The sequence below is a fragment of the Artemia sp. Qi Xiang Cuo genome, chromosome 20, assembly GCF_049724085.1.
Source record: "Artemia sp. Qi Xiang Cuo chromosome 20, ASM4972408v1, whole genome shotgun sequence".
NCBI lineage: Eukaryota > Metazoa > Arthropoda > Branchiopoda > Anostraca > Artemiidae > Artemia > Artemia sp. Qi Xiang Cuo.
Genome location: NC_142813.1, coordinates 6678725 through 6702768, shown reverse-complemented (window position 1 = coordinate 6702768; position 24044 = coordinate 6678725). Strand labels below are relative to the sequence as shown.

General features: G+C 35.7%; 1 protein-coding gene across 1 annotated transcript in view; it reads right to left on the bottom strand.

The window, feature by feature from the left end:
* The window catches only part of lap (phosphatidylinositol-binding clathrin assembly protein lap), a 144196-nt gene that overhangs the window by 107820 nt on the left and 12332 nt on the right, over window positions 1-24044 (bottom strand). Inside the window, exons 2-6 of the mRNA XM_089105819.1 lie at window positions 20585-20723; window positions 13334-13476; window positions 11208-11286; window positions 5960-5974; window positions 2521-2623 (exon numbers count right to left, since the gene is read on the bottom strand). Coding sequence (XP_088961945.1) covers window positions 2521-2623; window positions 5960-5974; window positions 11208-11286; window positions 13334-13476; window positions 20585-20714 — 470 coding nt within the window. The 5' untranslated portion in view covers window positions 20715-20723. The remainder of the gene's footprint in view (window positions 1-2520; window positions 2624-5959; window positions 5975-11207; window positions 11287-13333; window positions 13477-20584; window positions 20724-24044) is intronic.

Genomic DNA, 24044 nt, shown 5'->3' with positions numbered 1-24044 from the left:
CTACATGACATATATTCTATAAAGAAGCCAAAAAAAACTTAAAATGTTTTTTTTAATTGTTATTAAAAACCAGTTTTTAATACAAGGAAGGCTTTTTAAAAATCTAAAAGAGCAAAAAAAACAATCAATATCAAAGTCGACCATTTCAAATGTTTTAAAGGTGACAAAACAGATACTGGCAAAGGGCATTATGAAAAAATTAAGGTTCTAAGTTCAAACTTATATTCAAAGTTTTTACCCAGATAACTGACGAATTTTGTGATACGGTATTTGAAGTTTTGTATGCAGTAATACTCGATGAAAAAAAATCCTACTAATTTTGATAATTTTTATGTTAAGAATACATAGCTAATAGATACTTCAACTATTATGCAAGGGTTCTGAAACGCCACATCCATTTCGTTTCTACCAGATTTCTGCTTCTTCTGGAAGACCAGTTTCCAGCCAGCGACTTGTGAAGTTTTGAACTCCTGAATAGGCTCGAATCTGTTGTAAATTTAAGCTGTGATTTACGAAAGACTGATGAAAACATTAATGTTTGCGGTCAACATTGATCGCACCGGCGGCGCGCCGCCGATATCTTACCAGAGGTGCGGCGCGCTGTTTTTGGCCCCGCCGCCGGTCTTCCCTCATAGGCGCGCCGCCGGTGTCTAGTTAATGTTGTATAATGTTTTAGAGGTAATAACTTGGAAAGAAAAAAAGAGGAGAGAGAGAGAGAAGAAGAAGAAAAGGACTGTCATCCTAATCCAGCAATTGAGATAAATGTGCACTTGAACAAGGTTTTAACCTTACTCATCTATCCAATTACCTAGGACCGAACAGTATAACCGAACCATCAACCAAATCGAAATGTCCAAATCCATGCAAAGTTGTCATCAATAAATGTAAGTCGTTGTAAATTTACAAGCAAAAGCACCTTAAATCTAGCGAAATATTTCCAAGTAGTACTTTTCATTAGGGCTCATCAGAAGAAATTGCTATGAAGGATCCAAGAATACTATGACCTATGAGGGAATTCTACTAACACTGCTACTACTATTGCTGTAACTACTGATGCTAAGGGTATTAAGGTGAGACTCTTAGAGAACAGCTCGAGGGGGGAAGTGTTGAACTAAAAGAAAAATTTAATAGGGGAAAATCCTCTGCCCCAAATCTCCCCAACGGGTTAGGCCTATATTTACCTATAAAAGAGGGCAATGATAGGGAAGCTTAATAAAAGTCTCTCTTTATTTTGCTTTACAGCAATAACTATTGTTTGGCGTTACTTCAGTAGTTTGAAAAATCGAGCACTTTTCAGTTCTTTCAGCCTTAATTAGGTGTTTTGGATGCACCCAAACCGTCTTCATATTCAGACTGAAGGTCAGCATCTGCTGAATCAACTCCTTCAATTAAGGATTAAGACTCCTTCAATTGAGTTAAAAGGATGGTCATTCGACATAGATTGTGGTAGTTCAAGTTCAAATCAACTGGGGGTTTCTACAACGCAATAACCCTAATTGTTATCAAAGGATCTTTCTAGAAATGAAAACTCATTAGCTGAATCCGTGAGATTCTCAAAATAAGGATGTATGCTCCATAAAGACCCACTTCCCTCCATCACTCTTAAAGCATACCGAAACAAGAAACAATATTGTCCCACAATAAAGACCCAATACAGGGTCTTTATTGTGAAGACCCAACACAATAAAGACTCTTAAAGCATAACGAAATAAGAAAAAATATTGTCCCACAATAAAGACCCACTTCCCTCCATCCCTCTTAAAGCATGCCGAAACAAGAAACAATATTGTCCCACAATAAAGACCCAATACAGGGTCTTTATTGTGAAGACCCAACACAATAAAGACTCTTAAAGCATAACGAAATAAGAAAAAATATTGTCCCACAATAAAGACCCACTTCCCTCCATCCCTCTTAAAGCATGCCGAAACAAGAAACAATATTGTCCCACAATAAAGACCCCCTTCCCTCCATCCCTCTTAAAGCATACCGAAACAAGAAACAATATTGTCCCACAATAAAGACCCACTTCCCTCCGCCCCTCTTAAAGCATACCGAAACAAGAAACAATATTGTCCCACAATAAAGACCCACTTCCCTCCATCACTCTTAGAGCATTCCGAAATAGGAAAAAATAAAATTCCCTCCATCCCTCTTAAAGCATACCGAAACAAGAAACAATACTGTCCTACAATAAAGACCCACGTCCCTCCATCCCTCTTAAAGTATACCGAAACAAGAAACAATATCGTCCCACAATAAAGACCCACTTCCTTCTATCACTTAAAGCATACCAAAACAAGAAACAATATTGTCAGTTGAATTTGGTTCAACTAGAAACAACTTGATTTTAGTCAGTAATCACAAGAAAAGGAACGTATTGAACTTACATCATACTGAACTGGACACAAATCACTTAAATCTCGATCCATATTTGTTTATAAGTAAAATATTTTTAAAATTATGTAAAAAAAAGAGTGCTAAGTAATACAAAGTAATATAAACAAAATAAATACTAACCCACGTTTAACCTTGCAAAAATCAAATGCAACTCCACGATATGAGAATGCCTTTTCATTCAAATAAGTAGAGTATCGACGCACAAATGGAGACATATCATAACCTGAAACCAATCAAAATTGCATCAAAAATTAAAAGTAAAAACAACAGATTAATAGAAATGGGAAAGCAAAACGAAGCCTAATACTACTACTACTACTACTAACAACTCACCGCATTACGAAACCGCTTGAGGCCAACACAGCTACACACACTCCTCCATCCCAATCTATCCAAAGCATCCCTCTTTACACCCTCCCAGGAAGTTCCCATTTCCTTTAAAACTTTCTTTTTGGCATCCTCCCACTCCGGATGAGGACGCGATGCTTTCCGTTTGGCTCTAGACGGTTGGCCGAAAAGGACAATCTTTGACAATCTGTCATTATTCATCCGCAGAACATGCCCAAGCCATCTCAACCTTTCTTTCATTATAGCCCTAGAAAGCAGGATTAAACCACATTTATTGTACAGCCTACAGTTTAAAATACGGTCAGTCAGACAGATACCCAGAACAATCCGTAGGCAATTTCTCTGAAAAAAACATCTAGCAAATCTTCATCGGCTTTTCGGAGCGCACATGCTTCAGAGCCATATTTGACCACTGTCATCACTATAGCTTCGAATATTCTAGTCTTCGTTTTCAGACTTATATTCCTATTCTTCCAAACTTTTTTCAACTCTGAAAAAACATGCTGAGCCTTGGCTATTCTACTTTTAACATCTTCACTGTTCCCGCCGTCTTTACTAATAATGAGTCCTTTTTGAAGTTTCTACAACAACGCTTTCTATAAAAAAAAAAAACTTGTATGCCCCTAGGGCATAACTTACAACCCTTGCCCTGATGTCTGTAGGGGGAATGTCATCCTCAAAGACATAATTTCCGGACCTTTCAACTACGTTGAACAGAACGTCTATCTCAAAATTCTGATTGGATGTGTTTGGGGAAATGGTGGGTGTGAAAGGAGGGTTTAGGTGCCCTCCAATCACTTTTGACTATCTAAAAGGGCACTAGACCTTTCAATTTCCAATCGAATGAGCCCTTATCGAAATTTCTACGACAATAATTTCTATAAAAGACCTTATCTACCCTCAAGGCATAACTTACAACCCTTGCCTTGAGGGCTGTGGGGGGATTGTCATCCTCAAAGACATAATTTCCGGATCTTTAAACTATGTTGAACAAAATGGCTTTCTCAAAACTTTGATTGAATGTGTTTTGGGAAATATTGGGAGTGGAAGGGTTGTTAGTTGCCCTCCTATCACTTACGACTATTAAAAAGGGCAATAGCCCTTTCAATTTCTAATTGAATGAGCCCTTTTCGAAGTTTATACAACAACTCCATCGATACGAAGTGCCCTAGTCTAAAAGAAAAAAAGCCAAAAAAATAAATAAATAATACATTGTGCCCACATCGTTCTTTACTGCCTGTGATACTACCAAGGTAAATGAAGCTGCCAATCTGACCAATCTGTTGGTTACCCAACGTCACCTTTTCATCTTCACGTATTCCTAGCCTTAGTTACTAAGTCTTTTTAACATTAATTTCCAAACATATTCTAGCACCCTGAACTCGCAAACCCTCTCAAAGTTTATTCATTTTGCTCACAATTTCATCTAGGATGCTTATCATCAGCATAACTAAGTCTAAGAGAGTTGTTCCTCCCCATTTGATTCCATGACCTACCATTGCCTTTCCTGTGCTCCTTAAGACAAAGTCCATCAAAATGATCCCCAACAGAAAAGTATATTTCTTCCCTTGCACAGATAGCGAAATAATTCTTTGTATGAAATAAAGCACAATTGGGGGGGGGGGGTAATAGGTGATAAGCTTCTCTTAGTGCTCCATAGAATAACAGGCATAGATAAGGACTACATACTGCTAATTTCAGTCACTCTCTAGCCACTGCCGTCCTGCCGAATGTACAACCATTAGGCAGGATATTTTGTGGAATACACTACTAGTAATGGCTGTCAATATCAAACTTGGAGGAGGGAGATAATCCTTCTAGGTATATGAAGTGCCGAACTGGGAAAAAAAAATCCCCTGGGAAGCAGTCAAAAGTCGGAGACTGCATCACGCTATTAAAACTTTTGAATTTGTAGACCCACTGTGCAGAGAAATTGTTTCCAATTTGCAACTTATATAAGTTTTTCGCGATATTTTTACCTTCTAGATGAAACACAGAGGGGCAAGAAACTGTAAAAAAAAGGTGGTAAAAAAAATTTAGTGCAAAAAAAAGGTAAAATAAAATCAAGCAAAATGCCTGATTTGGGAGTAGGATGGAGAGCACTTAAACATCTGTAAATATATCCCTTGGAATCGTCCCTAACTATAAAGAATCATGTATGAGTTTGTTTTTTTTTCAGCATTACCGGCTTGGAGTGCTGGTTGCTTATATTGTTTGAAAAGCTTTTTAAAGAAATTTTTAATATTATCTTAAATAAAAATGTGTAAATTTAAATATATATTTATACAATTGAATATCGGAGTTGGAGATTCAATTATGCTCCGTGTTTCGTGAAAAATGTCCATTAGCTTATTTAGCACAAATAGGATCCAAATTTTAATGTTAAAAAAAAAGAAAAAAAAACAAGGCAGGGCTGGCAATAGGCACACACATGAGAATCTACTTCGGTGGGGGGAGGGGTTGAAGGATATGGGACTGACGTTCGTAAAAATCACACAGATCAAAGGAATCGTATGGGAACGTACAGAAAAATATATGAAAATTTATAAAAAATATTGATATTCCGCAAGGGATCAGGTTAGTAAGATTCCACCGTATATAGGTCTGTCGAAAGGCTTCAGTATTTAGATAAGTCAATTGATTCTGTCTTCTTTAAAAGGGAAGGGAGTGACACTTCAAAATCTATTTTTGTCAATTTTTTCCTAGGTTCTTTTAATGAAGTCTGGCAACTGAGGCATTTTAGGGGATCTCTTAGGAAAGAAGGGGGGAATTGACTGACGATTGACCCTATGTGCACAAGATATGAATATTATTAAAATTATTTTTAATAAACAGCCAATAGTCGGACGCCTCACTTATGAGATTTCATGCTATGGAGGAATTATTTTGACTATGTCTAAAACTCATTTCCTCTAGTGGGTGAACCTCAAAATTTGGCTTTCTCCAAAAGAAACAGAAAAAAAATTTCAAAAAGAAAATCAAAGAAAAAATCAAAAAGAGAAAAGCAAAGAGAAAAATAATCCCATGGGAAGGTATAGAAAAAGCATAAAATACAAGCAAATTTTCATGCAACCAAAATAACTCAAACGATGAATGAAAATGGATGCGCGTAATAAGAAAAAGATGCAGGAAAGTACGAAAATACGTAGGTAGGAAAAAGAATAAGAAGGAAAATATGCGTGGAAAATTAGCAGAAAATCAGAATATTTACCTTGTCCTGTTGTGGCTTGATGAAAGAAAGAAAAGGAATTAGTACCGGAAAAGAAGACATTCAAATGTAGATTAACATGGAAATTGATAATTATGTAATAAGATGGTAAAGTGCAATCGGCATAACAAGAACTATCAAACCAAATTTAGAAGTAATAATCGGCTCCTTTATAGCAGTTTACCAAGTTGCTTGTGCAGTCTTGCCGATTTTGCCACAATTTTAAAACAGATTTACTGCTATTTATCCATTTTAACAAGTCGTGAGCACCATTATTTACCGTGGTGAGTAGGTTCCAGTTTGAGTCAGTAAAGTCAGCTACTTATAGTAACTTACCAAGATGCTTGAGCAGTCTTGCCGATTTTGCCACAATTCTAAAACAGATTTACTGATATTTATCCATTTTAAAAAGTCGTGAGCACCATTATTTACCGTGGTGAGTAGGTTCCAGTTTGAGTCAGTAAAGTCAGCTACTTATAGTAACTTACCAAGATGTTTGTGCAGTCTTGCCGATTTTGCCACAATTCTAAAACAGATTTACTGATATTTATACATTTTAAAAAGTCGTGAGCACCATTATTTACCGTGGTGAGTAGGTTCCAGGTTGAGTCAGTAAAGTCAGCTACTTATAGTAACTTACCAGGATGTTTGTGCAGTCTTTCCGATTTTGCCACAATTCTAAAACAGATTTACTGGTATTTAACCATTTTAACAAGTCGTGAGCACCATTATTTACCGTGGTGAGTAGGTTCCAGTTTGAGTCAGTAAAGTCAGCTACTTATAGTAACTTACCAAGATGTTTGTGCAGTCTTGCCGATTTTGCCACAATTCTAAAACAGATTTACTGATATTTATCCATTTTAAAAAGTCGTGAGCACCATTATTTACCGTGGTGAGTAGGTTCCAGGTTGAGTCAGTAAAGTCAGCTACTTATAGTAACTTACCAAGATGTTTGTGCAGTCTTGCCTATTTTGCCACAATTCTAAAACAGATTTACTGGTATTTATCCATTTTAACAAGTCGTGAGCACCATTATTTACAGTGGTGAGTAGGTTCCGGGTTGAGTCAGTAAAGTCAGCTACTTATAGTAACTTACTAAGATGCTTGTGCAGCCTTGCCGATTTTGTCACAATTTTAAAAGGAAATTACTGATATTTATCCATTTTAAATGCCCTTTGGGGCACTCTTTAATTACCGTTGATTACTATGAATGGTTTGACTAATCGTATTTAGTCCTGTCTAAAGCTTTACAGGGGACTTTCAAATTCAAAAAATTTTTCGTTTTGGAATCGGCATAAAAGCATATTTCTCTCTATATACTATTGACACTGTTCAATATTGACTTACTTTTCATTACTACCAAAGCCGTATCCAGTGGGCGAGGGTTTGGACACCCCAACCCCTGAAATGTTAGTCCGGCTTGTAAAGGCGTAACAAAAATGCATATAAACAAATTATTGATACGTTTCTTTGGTAAACTTCGCCCCCTGGACAAAAATCCTGGATATGGCCTGGATTACTATGAGTACTTTGTAGCACTAGTGTTAGTATCAAATTTTGGATTCGTCACTACTTACTTTGGCCTATTACGTGCCTATTGCTAGGCACGTTTTTACCTCTGAATTTGTCATTGAAATTTTGAAAAAAGTTTTTTTTTAGCAAAAACTTCGAGCCATATTGAACTTACATATGTAGCTTCAAACTTGATAAATTTCGAGTTTTCAGAATCAACATAAAAAGTGAACTATTTTGATGTTATCGAAAATTCCTTTTATAGTTTTGGATTGTAATTACACGAATAGCACCAAATTATGAGCTTCTCAGAACTTAGTCAGCAAGCTAATTTGTAGGCTATTTACAAACAGTTGGCTTTAGTTTTATATAGTTTTAGTTTCAAATTTGAAGCCCGTTACAACTAAATAATCTAAATAATTACCAGTAAAATACCACCAAATAACGGGGTCCATTGTTTAGCTACAACCTGTCTGTGTTTTTTTTCTTCGAAATTTCCAATTAGAAAGTAAAATTCTTGTGGATTTACTGAAGTTAATAGTAGAAAGGTAATATACTGAAGGTAAATAGAAGAAAATTATTTTTTCTTTTTTACTTTTTATTGCATTTGGACGTAGAGTTTTTGAAAAAAATCAAAATATTAAAATTAACCTAAACTTTAGTCTTAGGTAATCTGTTAAAGTGAATTGGTATTTCATATTAAAATTTGTATCAAAATTTGAAAGAAAAATTATTTTTTTTTCTGATTTGAATGAAATGCCTTGTTTCGTGTCTTTCTTCAGTTCCGGTTGAACTTCCTTTAAGTGATTAAGTGATTCTGGATTCCAAATTCCGTGAAGTAAAATCATTTTGGATTACTGAAGGTAGTAGAAGCGTTAATTAATTTTAATTAGATTTAGTTTTTAATTTTTAAAAATTAGCTAAATGGTTAAAAATTTATCATTAAATAATTTCGTTGATTGTTTAGCCATGATCTATATGCGAGTTTGTTTGTCCTAACATTCGATTAATAGTGAACTAAAATAGTGAACTAAAAAATAATAGTGAACTAAAATCATTGTAGATTCACTAGACTTCATAGAAACGTTAAGCAGGATGCCAGATAGAAATACAATGCTGCCAAACAGGACTATGCTAGGCGGCTTAGTACAGAGTTGCCCCCCCCCCCTAGTGGTTTATCACTGCTTCTATTGATTTTTAACTGCTAGTGATTTTAATCCTAAAACTAGTAATTTTTTCCTAAATCTAGTAATTTATTTTTTCACCGGGTGGCAACCCTGCTTAGTACTATCACGAATTGACAATAGTAGAAGCGTGAGCCAAAGCTCTAATGCTGAGCTAAGTTATAGACATTTTGGATGGAAAAAATATTAAAAGAAATATTAATTTTTTGTCAAAAATTCATTTCTATTAAATATTAATCTTACAATATAAAAAGCAATATTAGAACGGTCAATAAAGATTGTGTTGTTTCTAAGTTCTTATTTGTGATGCATTATGAAGGAATAGAAACCAAGTACAAAGGACAGTGAAAATTTAATATGATTGTTAGAATTGGTTAAGTGGAAACTTACACAGCTCAAAAAAATTAAATTTTGTATTTTGACAGATTGCCGAAGATTTTCCATTTCGGCCAACCGTCTAGGGCTAAATGGAAGGCAGTTCGTCCGCGGTTGGGTGGGAGAATGTCATGAAGAAAGATTTAAAGGAAATGGGAACTTCCTGGAAGGGTGTAAAGAGGGAGGCTTCGAATAGATTGGTATGGAAGAATAGCGTGCGTAGCTGTGTTGAACTCAGGCGGCTTGGTGCTGGGGGGAGTTGTTAGTAGTAGTATTATTTGCTATTTCTGTTATATTGCATTTCTGTTATCTGTTATTTATGTTATATGTTGTTCATGTTGTTTGCTGAAACTCAGAAAAAAGACAAATACAAAAGAAATTAATCTTCTCCTAAAAATATTAAAACTAAAAGTGTTCAAGAATCAGTTGCTGATGGATAATATATATCCTAACAGAAAAATTATATTAATAAATAAGTTTGAAATGGTGAAATTTCCTAGAAATACAGCCTTCCAGTTTTGTCCTCCCTACCCCCTTACATTTGTCTAGTCGAGGAAAAACATTCTGAAATTGCCGAGGTTCGGGGCATATGGTCCTAAAAATATAGGTAGTTTTTTTTATTCAAGCATTGAGTATTCATTGCTATTCAGTGGTGTTTCTGGCCTTTCTTGAGCCCAGGGCAAAATATAGATTAGCGCCCCCCCCCCCTTTAGTCTCCCAAAAATTTTCAGGTCAAATTAAAAGACAATATTTATTTAAAAAAAAAATTGTCAACTGTGCCCTCTACTTTATTTTAATAGAAAATAAAATTTCAAGAATTACAAAATGATAATAACCGCTATATTATTTATTTGAAATTTTGCACGCCCCCCCCTAAAATTTCTGTGCCCGGAAGTGCGTCTGTCTGCCCCCTAAAACCGCCTCTTAGACTGTTGAGCCCCGCGGTTTTGGTTGATTGAATCATTAGGACAATAAACATCAAACATCAGGAGTTTTACTACTGATGACGGTCACTGCATATGTGACCAAGATATTTAGTATTATTTTGTGAAATTGTAACACTGTTTGTGAAACACTGTCTATGAAAAGGATGTTATCCCTATTTGAACTTTTACTTATCGTCATGGAAAAGCAGTGTGGTCTCCGAAATTATTAAAATAACTAGACATGACCCTCTTGGCCCATCTTCCAAATATATAAGACGTTAATGGGGACTTTGATGGGGAAGATATAATAGCTTTATCAAAATTACCCTTACATGTTCCAATTTTGCTTAAAAAGTAGTATTAGGCCTAAATTTAAGAAGGCACTTTCTCGGAAAAAAAAACACAGTCCTAGTGTTTTCAATTATAAAAAAAAACTAATTTCTCCAATAGTTATAACTAAACAAAAATAATTGTAAAACAGCCAAACTTCGGGGGTATGCGGTCATAAAAATATAGGCTATTTTCTTTTTGAAGCATCAAGTGTTTGCGGAGTGTTCATGGCTGCTAGGCCTCAGGAGTAGTTGCAGACTTATCCTCTCGAAACCCACGCTTCACTTCTTTATTTTAATTTGTTTTTTATAGCTAATAGAATGTAGTGAAATTCATAGCTACTAAATACTCATAGCTACATAGCTACGAGAACGTAGATAACTAATGGTTCGTTTACACATTGCGGAAATCCATGCGGAAATCCGTCCGTTTCTGTTCGAACTATGGCTAAAATAACGCTGCGTTTTAAGGCAAAGATTTCAAATTATTGCAACAGCATGACCTATGTTCTTACCCTCTTCTGAAAGCTGTTGAACAATAGAGAGCCAAATGACACCGTTTTTTTAGTTTTCTTATAGCCTGGGTGCGTAGGATCATAGAAGCTGGGTGTAGCCTTGAACTGAAGTTATAAGATCCTGTAGTTTTTGATGATCCATACTCATGATTTTATTCATTTAAAAATCTTGCCAAGATTCCGTCCTGATCTGACCAAAACGTTGCGGAAAGCTAGAGATTTTTCTAGCACAAAAACGGATGGAATTTCCGCACGGATTGCTAAATCGGCATGAATTTCCGCAATGTGTAAACGAACCATAAACAGTGAATTTATAAATGAATGATTAAAATAAACTATATAATAACATAAAAATATTTTAACGAACGGGACTAAAACTTGGTAGTTGATAAATAATTAGCTTTAACTACCTTGAGGACCTCCTGATTTGTCCGTGAAACTGCTTAACTGAAAACTGCAATTACTTGACGCCAGGTATTGAGTAAACCGCTAAAAAGAAATTAGAAAAAAATTTAATGAATAAAAAGAAGTAAATTAATTAGTAAAAGAATCAGAATTAAAGAAAAGTAAAAATAACTACTTAGACTTAGTTCCTCCCACGCCGGTTGGCACATAAGGCGACAACGGTGCCTCTCCACGACAACTTCTGATGAGCTTGTGGTCACAGGTGAAGCGCAGATGTGCCTGCCATTGTAGCCTCACCAAACATCATGACGGAGCATACGATCGCCCACACAGACCATATGGTCCGCATACCGCCACCGACTACTTCAAATTCTCTCGACTATCAGTGGTTGCTGTTTTTTCGCGTATGAAGGTGTTCGTAATCCTATCAGACAAGTAGATACCCAGAATGCCCTGGAGGCAATTATTTTCAAAACTTTATATTCATTTTTCAATCTGTTTTGTCAATGCCCATGTCTCGCTTCCATACATTAGTACAGAGAGAACATTGCTATTTAGGAGTCGGTGTCTGAGCTTTAGAGAGTATGCAGAGTATTTGCCGACTTTACCTAGTTTGGTAAAGGCATTGCCCGCACACGCAATGCGTATAATTATCTCGCGCTCCAGGTTTTCATCAGAATTTATGAGGCTTCCAAGATACTTAAATTCTGCAACTTTCATCATCCCATCAGATCATCAGTAGCCGGCCCGGCATTGAATTAACATTGTTGCGCATGACTGATCCAACTGGTCCGGCTGTGTTTGCGAGCTCTGTGATGTTCTGCTGTAAGTCTTCCCTTAGATGAGAAGGGAGCGCAATGTCATCAGCAAAATCACCATCAAAGATAGTGCGACTCTCATTCAACTGTAACCTTCCAACAAGTAAGATGTCCGGAATATGTAGTCAACAAGGATAATGAACCATTCAGTCAGGTCCCCGTCGTCGGGTCATACAGCACCCAGCTGGTCATCATATTAAGCATAAAGGAGTAATGATAAAGTAGTAGATGATAAAGGAGGGCAGTGTCATCAGCAAAATCACCATCGAAGATACTAAGGCTCTCATTCAACTGTATCCCTCCAACAAAGTGAATTTTCCAGAGAGTGTAGTTAATGAGGATCGTTTAAGAGTACAGAAGAGAGGATACAGCCTTGTCCTACACCAGAGTGGATCTGGATCCATTCAGTCAGGTTGCCATCGTCGGTTCATACAACATTCGTTATATAAAGGAGCAATTATAATAATTTATCTTGTTCAGAAGCCAATAGTAACGTAATATTCTCCATAACAATTCCCAATGTACCAGAATCGAAAGCCTTTAAAAAGTCAATGAATGCTACTAATAATTCATTTTGCCATTCATTTCGTTTCTTTAATTAATATCCTTAAAGTAAGAATACCGCATAAAAAGAATAGTTCCATGTTGAGAAGAAACAGTTGAAGAAGAAGGAGAAGAAGAATAGAAGAAAAGTTGAGAAGAAAGAACTGGCTAAAAGACTACACTACTGTGAAAGGACATAGGAGAGACAAACAGGAGGGTATAGCAAGTAATCTAACTTACGGTACAATTTTGTCTTATTTTGTATTAATGGGGTTTTTATGTATTCATTATGAAATTATTACGAAATGTTACGAATTATTACGAATTATGAATTATTTTACGATTATTTTACGATTATTTTACGATATTATTTTACGATTACGATTCGTAAAATTATGTAGCTTTTATTTAGTTTACTTTATTAAATTTAGTTTTATTGGGTTAGTTTTACTTCAATTATAACACACGCAACTAGTTGTATTTGTTATTGGAACTCTTCCAAAATGAAAGAGAGCGATTTTCAAAAGAGTGAGCTGTTTACGAGTCTGATATTTAAGGTTTTATAGGAATGCAATGGATTAAAGGGAATTTATGCATTCACTGCTACAAAAGACTGAACACGAGTCGTTCAAAATTAAAGTTTTGGGCTTGGAGGTATATTGGTGTTTTTCTGTTTTTTTTTTAAGTCAGGTAACTTTTTATGGTAAATGTCCTAATTACAAAAATCTAGGCTGACAATATTTGAAAAGAACTAGGTGGTTGGAGCTTACCTCGTTTCCATAGCACATTAAATGGTGTGTAGTTATTAATGATTTGAATACAACTACCCAACCGCTACTTTGCGATCGTTCAATGAGAAGATTTGCTAACTGCGGAATAGATACATTGGGCTCGTTTGTGCAGTGCAGCAGATCTACAAGAAGAGAAAAGATAGAAAGAAGTACGAGAAAAACATTTGAATGCTATAATACAGCCACGTGCACAGGGGATAGGGGATTCAGATCCCCTCGGATTGTGCCCCCCCCCCAAATCTTGAGTTTTTTTAAGATTGAACTATGCATATTCTATACAATTCACCTATTCTGTTTTTCTAAGCTATCAACCCCCTCCCGCAAAACCAATTCTATCCAAGTTCCTCAATGGAAATAGCAACATAAGTTCAGAAAAGATAAAATCTACATAAAGAAAAATTACAGAAAAAAGTATAAGAAAAACATTTTAACACCATAATAAATCCGCGTACGCAGAGTAGAGGGGGTTCAGACCCGTTTTTTATTACCCCCCCCCCCCCAAAAAAAAAAAATCGAGCTCTCCAATTGAGCATCCCCCCACAGAATTTTGAGACTGCTACGATTTTCCAATGCATATTACTTAATTTGAACTTGCAACAAGACCGCATGTTTTCCGCCTTACCTCACTTGGCATCTTTCCGCCTCAGACTCACAACAATGTATATTCCATACAATTTGCCTATTTTGTGATTTTGCAGCTCTCAACTCCCGCAAAACAAATTCTACGCAAGTTCTATGATGCAACTAGTGAAATAACTTGAGAAAGTTGGCCTTTTTTCGATTTTTTTTACCTAGTTTGGTTGAATTTAAATAGTTATTTATCAGTTGCAATTATTCATGTATCTTGGAAGACAAAACCAAAATTTGCTTCTCTAAAAGTATTTGTACCCTCGTTGTTGACGCATCAATATCAGTTAAATTACAAAACAATTTTTTATAGATTGGGTATATAAACACTCTTGGTAAACAAGAAAATAATTACAATCAATAGAGAGAGAAGGATTTATTGAAAAAAACATATAAACAAATAATTATTACTACTTCCCCTAAAAAGCAAAGCTTGTCCGCGGGGGAGGTAGAAAACAAAATAAAAAGAACACTTGGCCACCGACACCACTAATACCACCACACTAAACAATAAATACAAAATAATATCATATATTATACTTCCTCCGGGAACATCATATCAACAAAACCCCCACAATAAATCAATCAATCAAGACTCATATTCAACAAAAAGCAGTTCGTTAATGGTTTTTCTAAATATATTGGGGTCTCCAATAATCTTAATAACACTATTTAAACTATTCCATTTCTGCGCACTTCTATAAAAAAACAGAAAAACATGAACGAGAAGAAATACCTCTAGGTACATATAAGTCCGCACTACTCCTTGTATCATGAGAATGAACCGTAGACCTAATGGACAATAAATCGCAAAAAAAAAACGTCCAAAAATAAACCACAATACGTAGAATTCACGAAGGCCTGTAGCCAGCAAAATTTTTAAAGTTGGGTAAATTTCTCGAACAGACTTGCGTGGAATAAATAAATAAATTATAAATTTCAAATTTAAATCTGAAAAGTTTATATTCAAAAAAAGAATATTAAATATTAACCTTCAAACCTACCAAAGACAATTCTTAGGTCCAGCATTATGTTTGGTTATGTCTTCTGGTGGCCGGCGTTTTCCCCCCCCCCCCAGAATGTCTTCTAAAGAGGGGTAGGATGAAGAGGTAAATTTCCCCCAACAATAACCCATTGAAAAGTGATCTCACATGAGGGGGATTGGGATTCGTTCTTAAAGGGCGATTTCCCATTCTAAATCTTAAAGTTTTTATATACTTTTGTTGGATCTAAAAATTTACCACTCGCCTCCTTGAGTCATTAAAGGCATAACTATGTAAGTTGTGATAACAATGAGCCAGGACATGCACATGGGGAAAGAAGGGCCTTGGCCTGAGCCACCCCCTCCCTAAATTCGTCATATTTTTTCCATTTTTTTATATTTTGTTCGGTTCTAGGCGCCCCCCCCCCGGCGGAAAATACTCCCCGCGGAAAATACCACCCATGGAAAATAAGGCTTTTCCGCGTGGGTATTTTCCGCGGGGGGGGGAGGGTAAACGCCGGCCACCATTTTTTTCCCTTGCCACACAATACACCTACCTATGGTACTTTTTTCGAATTCCCCTACCAAAAAAAAAAAAAAATTACATGCCTGGTAAAAAAAAACGGACTTCCATTTCATCATTGCTATTTATTTTGAATCCAAAAACTTTCACCGAAGTAAAAAAAAACAAAAAACAAAGGCGGGATTTTTTGGCGTCATGACTGTTTTAATTACACATTTGTTACTTGATACATAGGCCATAGTAATTGCAAAGAGGTGTGTAAAATTGGCAGACTGACTGGAATTTTTCGACAGGCTGGTTGTGTTTTAACTGATTAGATTTCCGTAGATATATAAAAATATTGCATTTTTATTGATGACGGGAATAGCGGTAAATTTTTAGGACCATTAAGCAGAAGTATCTCCCATGATAGTCAAAGTCCTTAATTCAGTCAGAGGATACGCACTAACGCTGCCTTAGTTAAGAGCCATGTGCCTCACACGTATTATTTTTTCAGCCACTCCGTAAGGAAGGCGTGTTCGTACATACTTGGGGGAGGGAAGGGGGTCATTGAATCACAAATTGAAAGTTCTGACACCCTTTTAAAGGGTTGAAAGTTAGACCAGGGCAACCGGCCCCTCCTACCGTGTTCATTTTTGCCCCATATGGGAAATAGAGGGAGTGGTGCTCGTCAGAGTTAGTTCTCATGCAAGTTGGCGCATGATAAACGAACTCCATGTCCCTCTGGATATCCTACTAGCACCGGAGAACCAAATGCATCTAAAGACGGTAGAATTGGCAGCCCTTCTTCCAAAGTCTTATTGCCACGAATGGAACCAGACATACAGCCTCAGAAGTGCCACCTCAAATTTTCTCGTAAACCCAAGGCTGCCCCAAGGACAATTTCCTCTGAACTTGACAAAGGTGGCACCAAAGTAGTCTTTTGGAATGTCCTAACGCTGAACTAACCTGGTTCTAAGCTTCTTTTGCAAATGGTTGGAAGCACCCCAGAGGAAAACCACCTACCAGATGGGTTGACCTCATTCGCACTCAACTCACTTCTAAAAAAATCTACTCTGGATTTTATGACACTGAACAAGCCTATTTCTTAGCTTCTTTGGTAGATGATTTGAGCACCCCAGAGGAGGACCACGCACCAGAAGGGTGGACCTAATTCGCCGTGTGGGTCTATAATATATAATAATCTTTGGCAGATGGTTCGGAGCACCCTAGAGGAAGACCATGCACCAGATGGGTGGATCTAATTCGCGGTCGACCCACTTCCGAAGACATCGGTTCTGGATGTCCTGACACTGAACCAACCTAGTTTCAAGCTTCTTTTGCAAATGGTTGAAAGCACCCAGACGAGGACGACACACCAGATGGGTAGACCTCATTCGCGGTCAACCCACTTCCGAAGACATTGGCTCTGGACGTCCTGACACTGAACCAACCTGGTTTCAAGCCCCCTTTGCAAATAGTTGGAAGCACTCAAAGGAGGACGATGCACAGATGGGTGGACCTCATTTGCTGTCGACTCACTTCCGGAGACATCGACTCAGAACGTCTAGACACTATGGTTCTAAGTTTCTTTTGCTAATGGTTGGAAGCACAAACAGGAGGACAGCGCACCAGAAGGGTGTACCTCATTCGCGGTCGACCCACTTCCAGAAACATTCAGCATCGACGAACCTCCGACGCTCGCCCAAAACAGGCCCCCTTGGGGGATTAATGGCGCTGATGTCTGGAGCTTCCGATGTTGCCAAGCAAGAGTTTTAAGTAAAAGAAAGTCAATTTTAATTAAAGCGAGCAAAAACTTAAATTGAACAGAAATTATCACAACTAAGAGTGAAACAGTTTTTCTTTTATCATTATAATACCCAAAAGCCAAAATTGTTGAAACCTTTAGAAATTAACATCACTGTGTTTTAGACGATCAATCTGGATTCCTTAGAATAGTATTTTCATCAAAACGTTCATTGCTTAATTTTGACTTTTCTTTTATTTGCTGTTCAAAGCAAAACAGGCAAGAAAATGAAAAACTGAACAGAAAAAAAATCTTTCATCTCGTAACATATTTATAGGAACCAAAAACAAAGCCAAAAACAACAGTAGCAGTACCATATTTAATTACCCACAAAAAGTAAGAACAACATTTTATAAATGAAATGTTTAGGAGTGATTTCTCACATAGTTCTGGCTGCTAAATTATAAAATGATATTAGATATCCCTATCCCTTTCTATCCCTTTCAAAAGATGCAATTTTTGAATTTCCTGAAGAAATGAACTTTATGAAGCAAAATATTACCGCAGATTTTTTCGGTTTTTAAACTTATCAAGGGTAGAATGCTTTTAGGAGATTATTCAGACACACTTTTAATTGTGCTGCATGATTAACTCAAAATCAGATTTGAAGATATTCTGACGATTGAAATATAACCATAGATCACAGATCTATTTGATGAAACAGAATTGGAGATTGTGATACTATAAGAGGAGCTGCCCAAGCTTGGCAATAATAAAGAGCTGAAGATGAAACATAATGAAATTAAATGTTTTGACTGCAGGCAACAATACCCAAAAAACTATCCTGGACTACGGGAATTGCGATTAATGTTTTGATAGCCTTTCCCTCGTCATATCTTGACCTTTTAATTGATGGCATCTTTTTTAGACCTTGGGTAAGAATCTCGTCAGGGTAAATACACGAATGTCCCAAGTCTGGTTTACTTCAGGCAAGCGCTATATTCTTGATTTATTTTGAAAACAGATAAAGTATACAGGCATATTCAGTTCCGTTTTTTATAAACAAAGGAAATAAGGACCGCAAGGGCAAATGGCAGTGGCAACTTGTAAAGCGCAAATGGCACTACCTTGTCGTAATCCTTTGTAGATCGTTTCCTAGATTTTCAAATTCAAATTTTTTTTAGTTAAAATCAAGTAGTTGCGGGCATGCATCAAGCCATGGCTAATTGTAGAAAAAGCCAAGACAGATAGTCCGAGTAATTAAGAGGCAAATCTGGGATAAGCCCTTATTAGGATTGTATAAAAATGATGTCATTTCATTTGTTGATAGATAAGTCTATCTATCATCCGTCATTCCTAGGGCAGAACTAAGGTAGATAGTCATAGAATTAAGGGAAGCAAAATTGGATTGATTTTGGGTTGATGCATGACGGACAATGTCCACTGGACTTGTGGATATCTCGTAAAATCTGGGACTGAATCTGCTTGGAATCAGAGGCGGCGAACAAGTGAAATTCAAGTGAACAAGTTTAAACTATAACTATATATCCTCGTCTCGCCACAATTTTAATTATATACATGTTGGATGGTATGTTGGCAAAAACGGTTCTGCTCGTATCTAAAACAAGTAAATTTTCTCGTTTCTCGTATCTCCTTCATTGCAAATAGACAGCTGCAAAAGTAAAACAATTCATTTGATGTATTTAACAATTCGTAGCTTTAAATTTATTACATCCTGTAATCCTGTTATGATATTCTGTTTCAATAATTTAGTTCAGCATTAAAACATAAATGTAATTATTGGTAAGCCAAATAAAAATTTGACTATAGATACATAACGCAATTCATGGAACGCCTTGAACATTCAACTGTACATGGCATTTCTATTAAGCTTCAAGAGAAAGAAAGAGAAAGGCGTGACAACTACGTTCCCAGAAACAGCTACGTCCCAGTGCAACACAATCCTCTCGTAATCCTTGGCGATTTTGGCAATTATCCAAAATCCAGTGAAAATGGCAGTAAAAACTAAGAAATAAGCCATTTGGTACCATAAAGGTACTATTTAGTACTATGAAGGTACTTTATAGTCGTATAAAAGCAAATATTTACTAAAAAAATTGGTCTGTTTCTGTTGATGCTTGAATTATGCAGGTTTATCTTAGTTTTGATAAGATTTTGTATGAAACTAAATTTTAGCGGGGGGACAAACTGCGGTCGGGGGCTGGCAAGCTAAGATCTAGGAGGGGCAGTTGCCCCCCCCCCCCCCGCCCCATAGCGAATTATGTTCCAGATCCTTGGTAGATAAACTCTTAGACTTACAAGTTCAAACCTTTTTTTTAATTCAAACTTTGGCTGGAACCTTATTGTCTAACATAATATCATGTTTCATCGTAATTAATGTAGATTTTGCCTCCTGTTATCCCGCATTACGTAAAAATGTAACAAAAATGCATATAAACAAGTTTCTATGCATCTTTTGTATCCCCAAAAAATCCCCCCTTCAACAAAATCCTGAATATGCCCTTGCTCTTAACTAATTAAGAATGATATTTTAATTAAAGAGCCAACACTCAATCTAAATTTTGCAAACCAAGCATATTCTTATCTATTCAATTCTTTTTTTTTATTAGAAATAGATGAGCCTTCATTATTCTGCTACATATAGGCTAAAAAAATTTACACACAGTGGCGGATCCAGAGGATCCCCCCTAACCTAATCTAAAGTAGTGTAATTTATTTAATTAACGCAAGTTTGCGTTAATTAAACTTGCTCCTAACCCAAGTTTATCGGATCAACCTATTTTGCCCCCCTCCCCCAAAAAAAAATCCTCGATCCACCCTTGTGTACACAAGTATATATATTTTGTCAAAATTGAGTCTTTTATCTTTGGATCAATGCAGAGTAAAACAAAAAAAAATCTTATAACTAGAATGAGCATAATTAGTTCTTTAAACTGAGTTTTTAAGATATTATTGGGTAATGCTAGATGGCATTCCTAATCTTTTTTCAGAATAAACATGAGTTCACATCTTTCCCCATATTTACTATATCCCATCTTAGCAATCATGCTCTTCCTTATGTTATCTCGCAAAATTCAAAAAGATTCTGATCCAGAGCTACCCTAACCTAGTCAGAGTTAGGACCAAGAAGGCTAAATCAGCTCAATGTGATGTGTTTTATTCTATTGATTCTATTTTTTATTCTATTGATTCCAAATCTGCCTGATGACTTTGACCCAGTTTCTCAAATTGAGATTTTTCAAATAAAGCACAGTAATTAAGTGCACACGCCCATATCCGGGTCATTATTAATTTATTCTCCATCCTTTTATTTTTCTATCAAAAGCATTAGAACCAACAAAGCATACTCACATTCTAAATGTTTCTTTTTCGGTGCAAGAATTTCTTCTGTTGTTGCTTTACATACTGATTTGGCTACACCTTGTCCTGCAAGAGAATGGCGAGCAGCGAGGATTCGATCGCTAATTGTTTGTCCAGCCATTTATAGAACCTACAAATAAAAACAAATTATTATTTGAGGTCAAAGGTGTATCCAGAATTTTTTTTGGGGGAGGGGGTTACAAAAAAGCTCAAAAACATGTTTATGTGCATGTTCTTGACACATACAAGAATAAAACAGTGGCAGATCCAGAGGAGGGCAAAAGGGGCGCGCGCGCCCCTAACGTAGTCTGAAGTAGTGTAATTTACTTAAATAACGTAAGTTTGCGTTAATTAAACTTGGTCCTAATGCAAGTTTATCACATCAGCCTATTTTGCGCCCCCCCCCAAAAAAAAAAATAATAAATAATCTTGGATCCGCCCCTGGACTAATAGACAGTAAATGGTACCATTTCCTCATATAAACAGTCAGTAATCAAAAACGCCCTATAACGACATTAAAGTATTATGTTGTATTATGTTTATGTTGTTTGTGTATGCTGTATTAAAGTATTATGTTTAAGATAGGTATATTATGACAGGTTTTTTTAATTTGACATCACTGTCACTCATATATAACTATTAAAAAAAAACTAACATTTACAGAGTAACAAATAATTTCATTTCATAAGTAATTATTCATTTCAGTATGAATGGTGCAATATATATATATATATATATATATATATATATATATATATATATATATATATATATATATATATATATATATATATATATATATATATATATATATATATGAATGGTGCATATATATATATATATATATATATATATATATATATATATATATATATATATATATATATATAGTATATATATTATTTTTTAGTTTTATATAATTAGTTATATATATATATATATATATATATATATATATATATATAAGTTATATATATTAGTTATATATATATATATAAATAATGGCTGATAAACAATAATTTGTTTGTGTTATTTTCTAGTCAATCTTAGCATTTAATTTTACCTTAAAAAGCTACATAACAATGATTTTTATGTGATAATAAACCAAATATATATGTGGATAATAAAAGGTTGTTTTTAGATAATGAAAAACAAATTTATTTCCAACTGAAAGTTAGCAATAACACTAAAACTTAAAACCAATATAAATTATTGCATATATCTTTTAAAGATCATTTCTTTCATTCGTTTCAGGGATTTGAGAATTGCTCAACTTGTGACTTCCATTTTCATAAAAATAGTTTTGGCCGTTTTTTTTACTATGCCTTGCAAAATTAGTTCCACAAATATTGCTAATTTAAGTTATGCAGGAGAATCTTCCAATGGAGAAATTTCTCATGGGGAAAGGCGATTTTCCATGGAGGGCAAGCTGGATTTCCTGACATTATTTAAAAAACGATCAGCAATTAAATAAAAAACAAGTTTTTTTCAACTGAAAGTAAGAAGCAACATTACAACTTAATAGGAACTGAAAAAATTACGTATATAAGATGGGTTACCTCTCCTCAATAGCTTGCTCCTATGCTAAAGTTTCTTTTTTTAAGTTTTAAAAGAGGTTATTATTTTAATTAAACAGCCTTTGTGATTCAGGAGTCATTCTTAAATAACTGGAACAAAAATCAAACTTAGGTTATTATTGGTTAAAAAGGCAAAATTAATAAATTAATTTCGTTTTAACTATTCATATATGGTAAGCCAAATTCAAAACCTGCATTAATTCAAAAACGTTAAAAAAAATATATATGGATAAAAAAAAACCATGTGCTATTGTGAAATTTAAATTGTGGATTATTGCCTCAAATTGTGAGTCAAAGACATTTTTCCAACCTACTGTGTTATTTTCCTTGATAATAGACCCTAAAGTGTTATATTATACTTACTTAAATTCGAGTTTTATTGCGTTTAATGTGTTTTTAATTGGTGATATATAAGTTTAATTCCCTAGAGATTTCAACGTTTCCTGATTTCGAATTTTCTTTGTCGTATTTGCTGCTGCAAAGTTGCCAATATATTTTCTTTTCAGCAAATCCGAAAATTCAGCCAAAAAGTCAGTGAATCTGCATCCTAGTGTTGATTCACTGAATAAGCAAGCGGAAGAGGGGTGGTCACCTGCTGCAAGCACCAGTGTTCCAGCTGGGAGTAAAATCCTTAAACTGTGGGGGTCAGGTGAGCAGAGATCAACACTTCCTTTGTTGAGTGAGCTTCGAAGATGCTACAATCACTTTCAAAATCAAACTATAAGCTATAAGCACCAGCAAGCCCCAAAAGAAGCAAAAGCAAACCAAGGAAAAGGACCCATAAAATCAACCCCAAGAAATGCTAGTATTCAACAAACTGAGTCACCAGCAAGAAAACAAAAAATTTCAGAGCTTCCAACTGTCCCAACTCCCCAACTGTCCAGAACAGAGCTCCCCAACTGTCCCAAATTATTGTATTGCATCAATTAAAAAGAAAAGGGGAACACCTTTTGTAACATATGATCATGTAACAATCAGAAAAGCAATTTTTAAAGTAGCCAAAGTTAACCTTGAGCTTAGTGTCCAAAAATCAGGCACAGCAGAACTTTATTTCCAAAATGATGTAGGAGCTGATAAAGTAATTCAAAACTCTAGTTTAATTCAGTTTACTAACTCAGGAAGAAAAGAAATTCTAATACGTATTTTATGAAACTGATCTTCCTTTGGAAACACAAGAAATCAAATCTGAGCTATTAGACTCATCAGGAAGAGCTCTTACCATCACAAATATGACCAGGCTTAACAAAAGAAATGGAGAAAGCTGGACACTGAGTAAGTCAATCTTGGTTGCAATGAAAACTGAGCTCAAGCATGATATGTATCTATATGGGAAAAAAATCCCTTTCAAGCCCTACAAGGCCAAGCCTTTATACTGCATCAAATGGCATGTACATGGCTACACTAAAAACAATTGCCAGCAAATAAATCCCTGCTGCTCCAAATGTGGAAAAGCCAACCATAACTCAACATCCTGTCCTGCTCTGAGCCTACTGCAAAAACTGTAAGACCATAGGGCACAGTGCATTTCAAAAAGATCTATGCCCCACCCACCATCAACGAGCAGACATTGTGAGAATTTCAACTAAGCAAAACATTCGTTTCTCAATCATCACAGCAAAAATACCTAAGACTTCAAAGCTAAGTGCTGTCAGCACCCAAATTAAGGAGGTGCAAAAAACCTCCAACATCCATGCTTATCATTATGCAAGCACTTCTTATGCAAACACCCTCACAGGTAAAAACAATAGTGCAGATGTTCCAGGAATAACCCAGTTAGCCAAAGGTAAGACCTGGCAAAATCAAAATACATCTCAAACACTTGAAGCTACTGATCTGATGAACAGTTCCGAATTCCAAAAGCTGGGCACATTTTT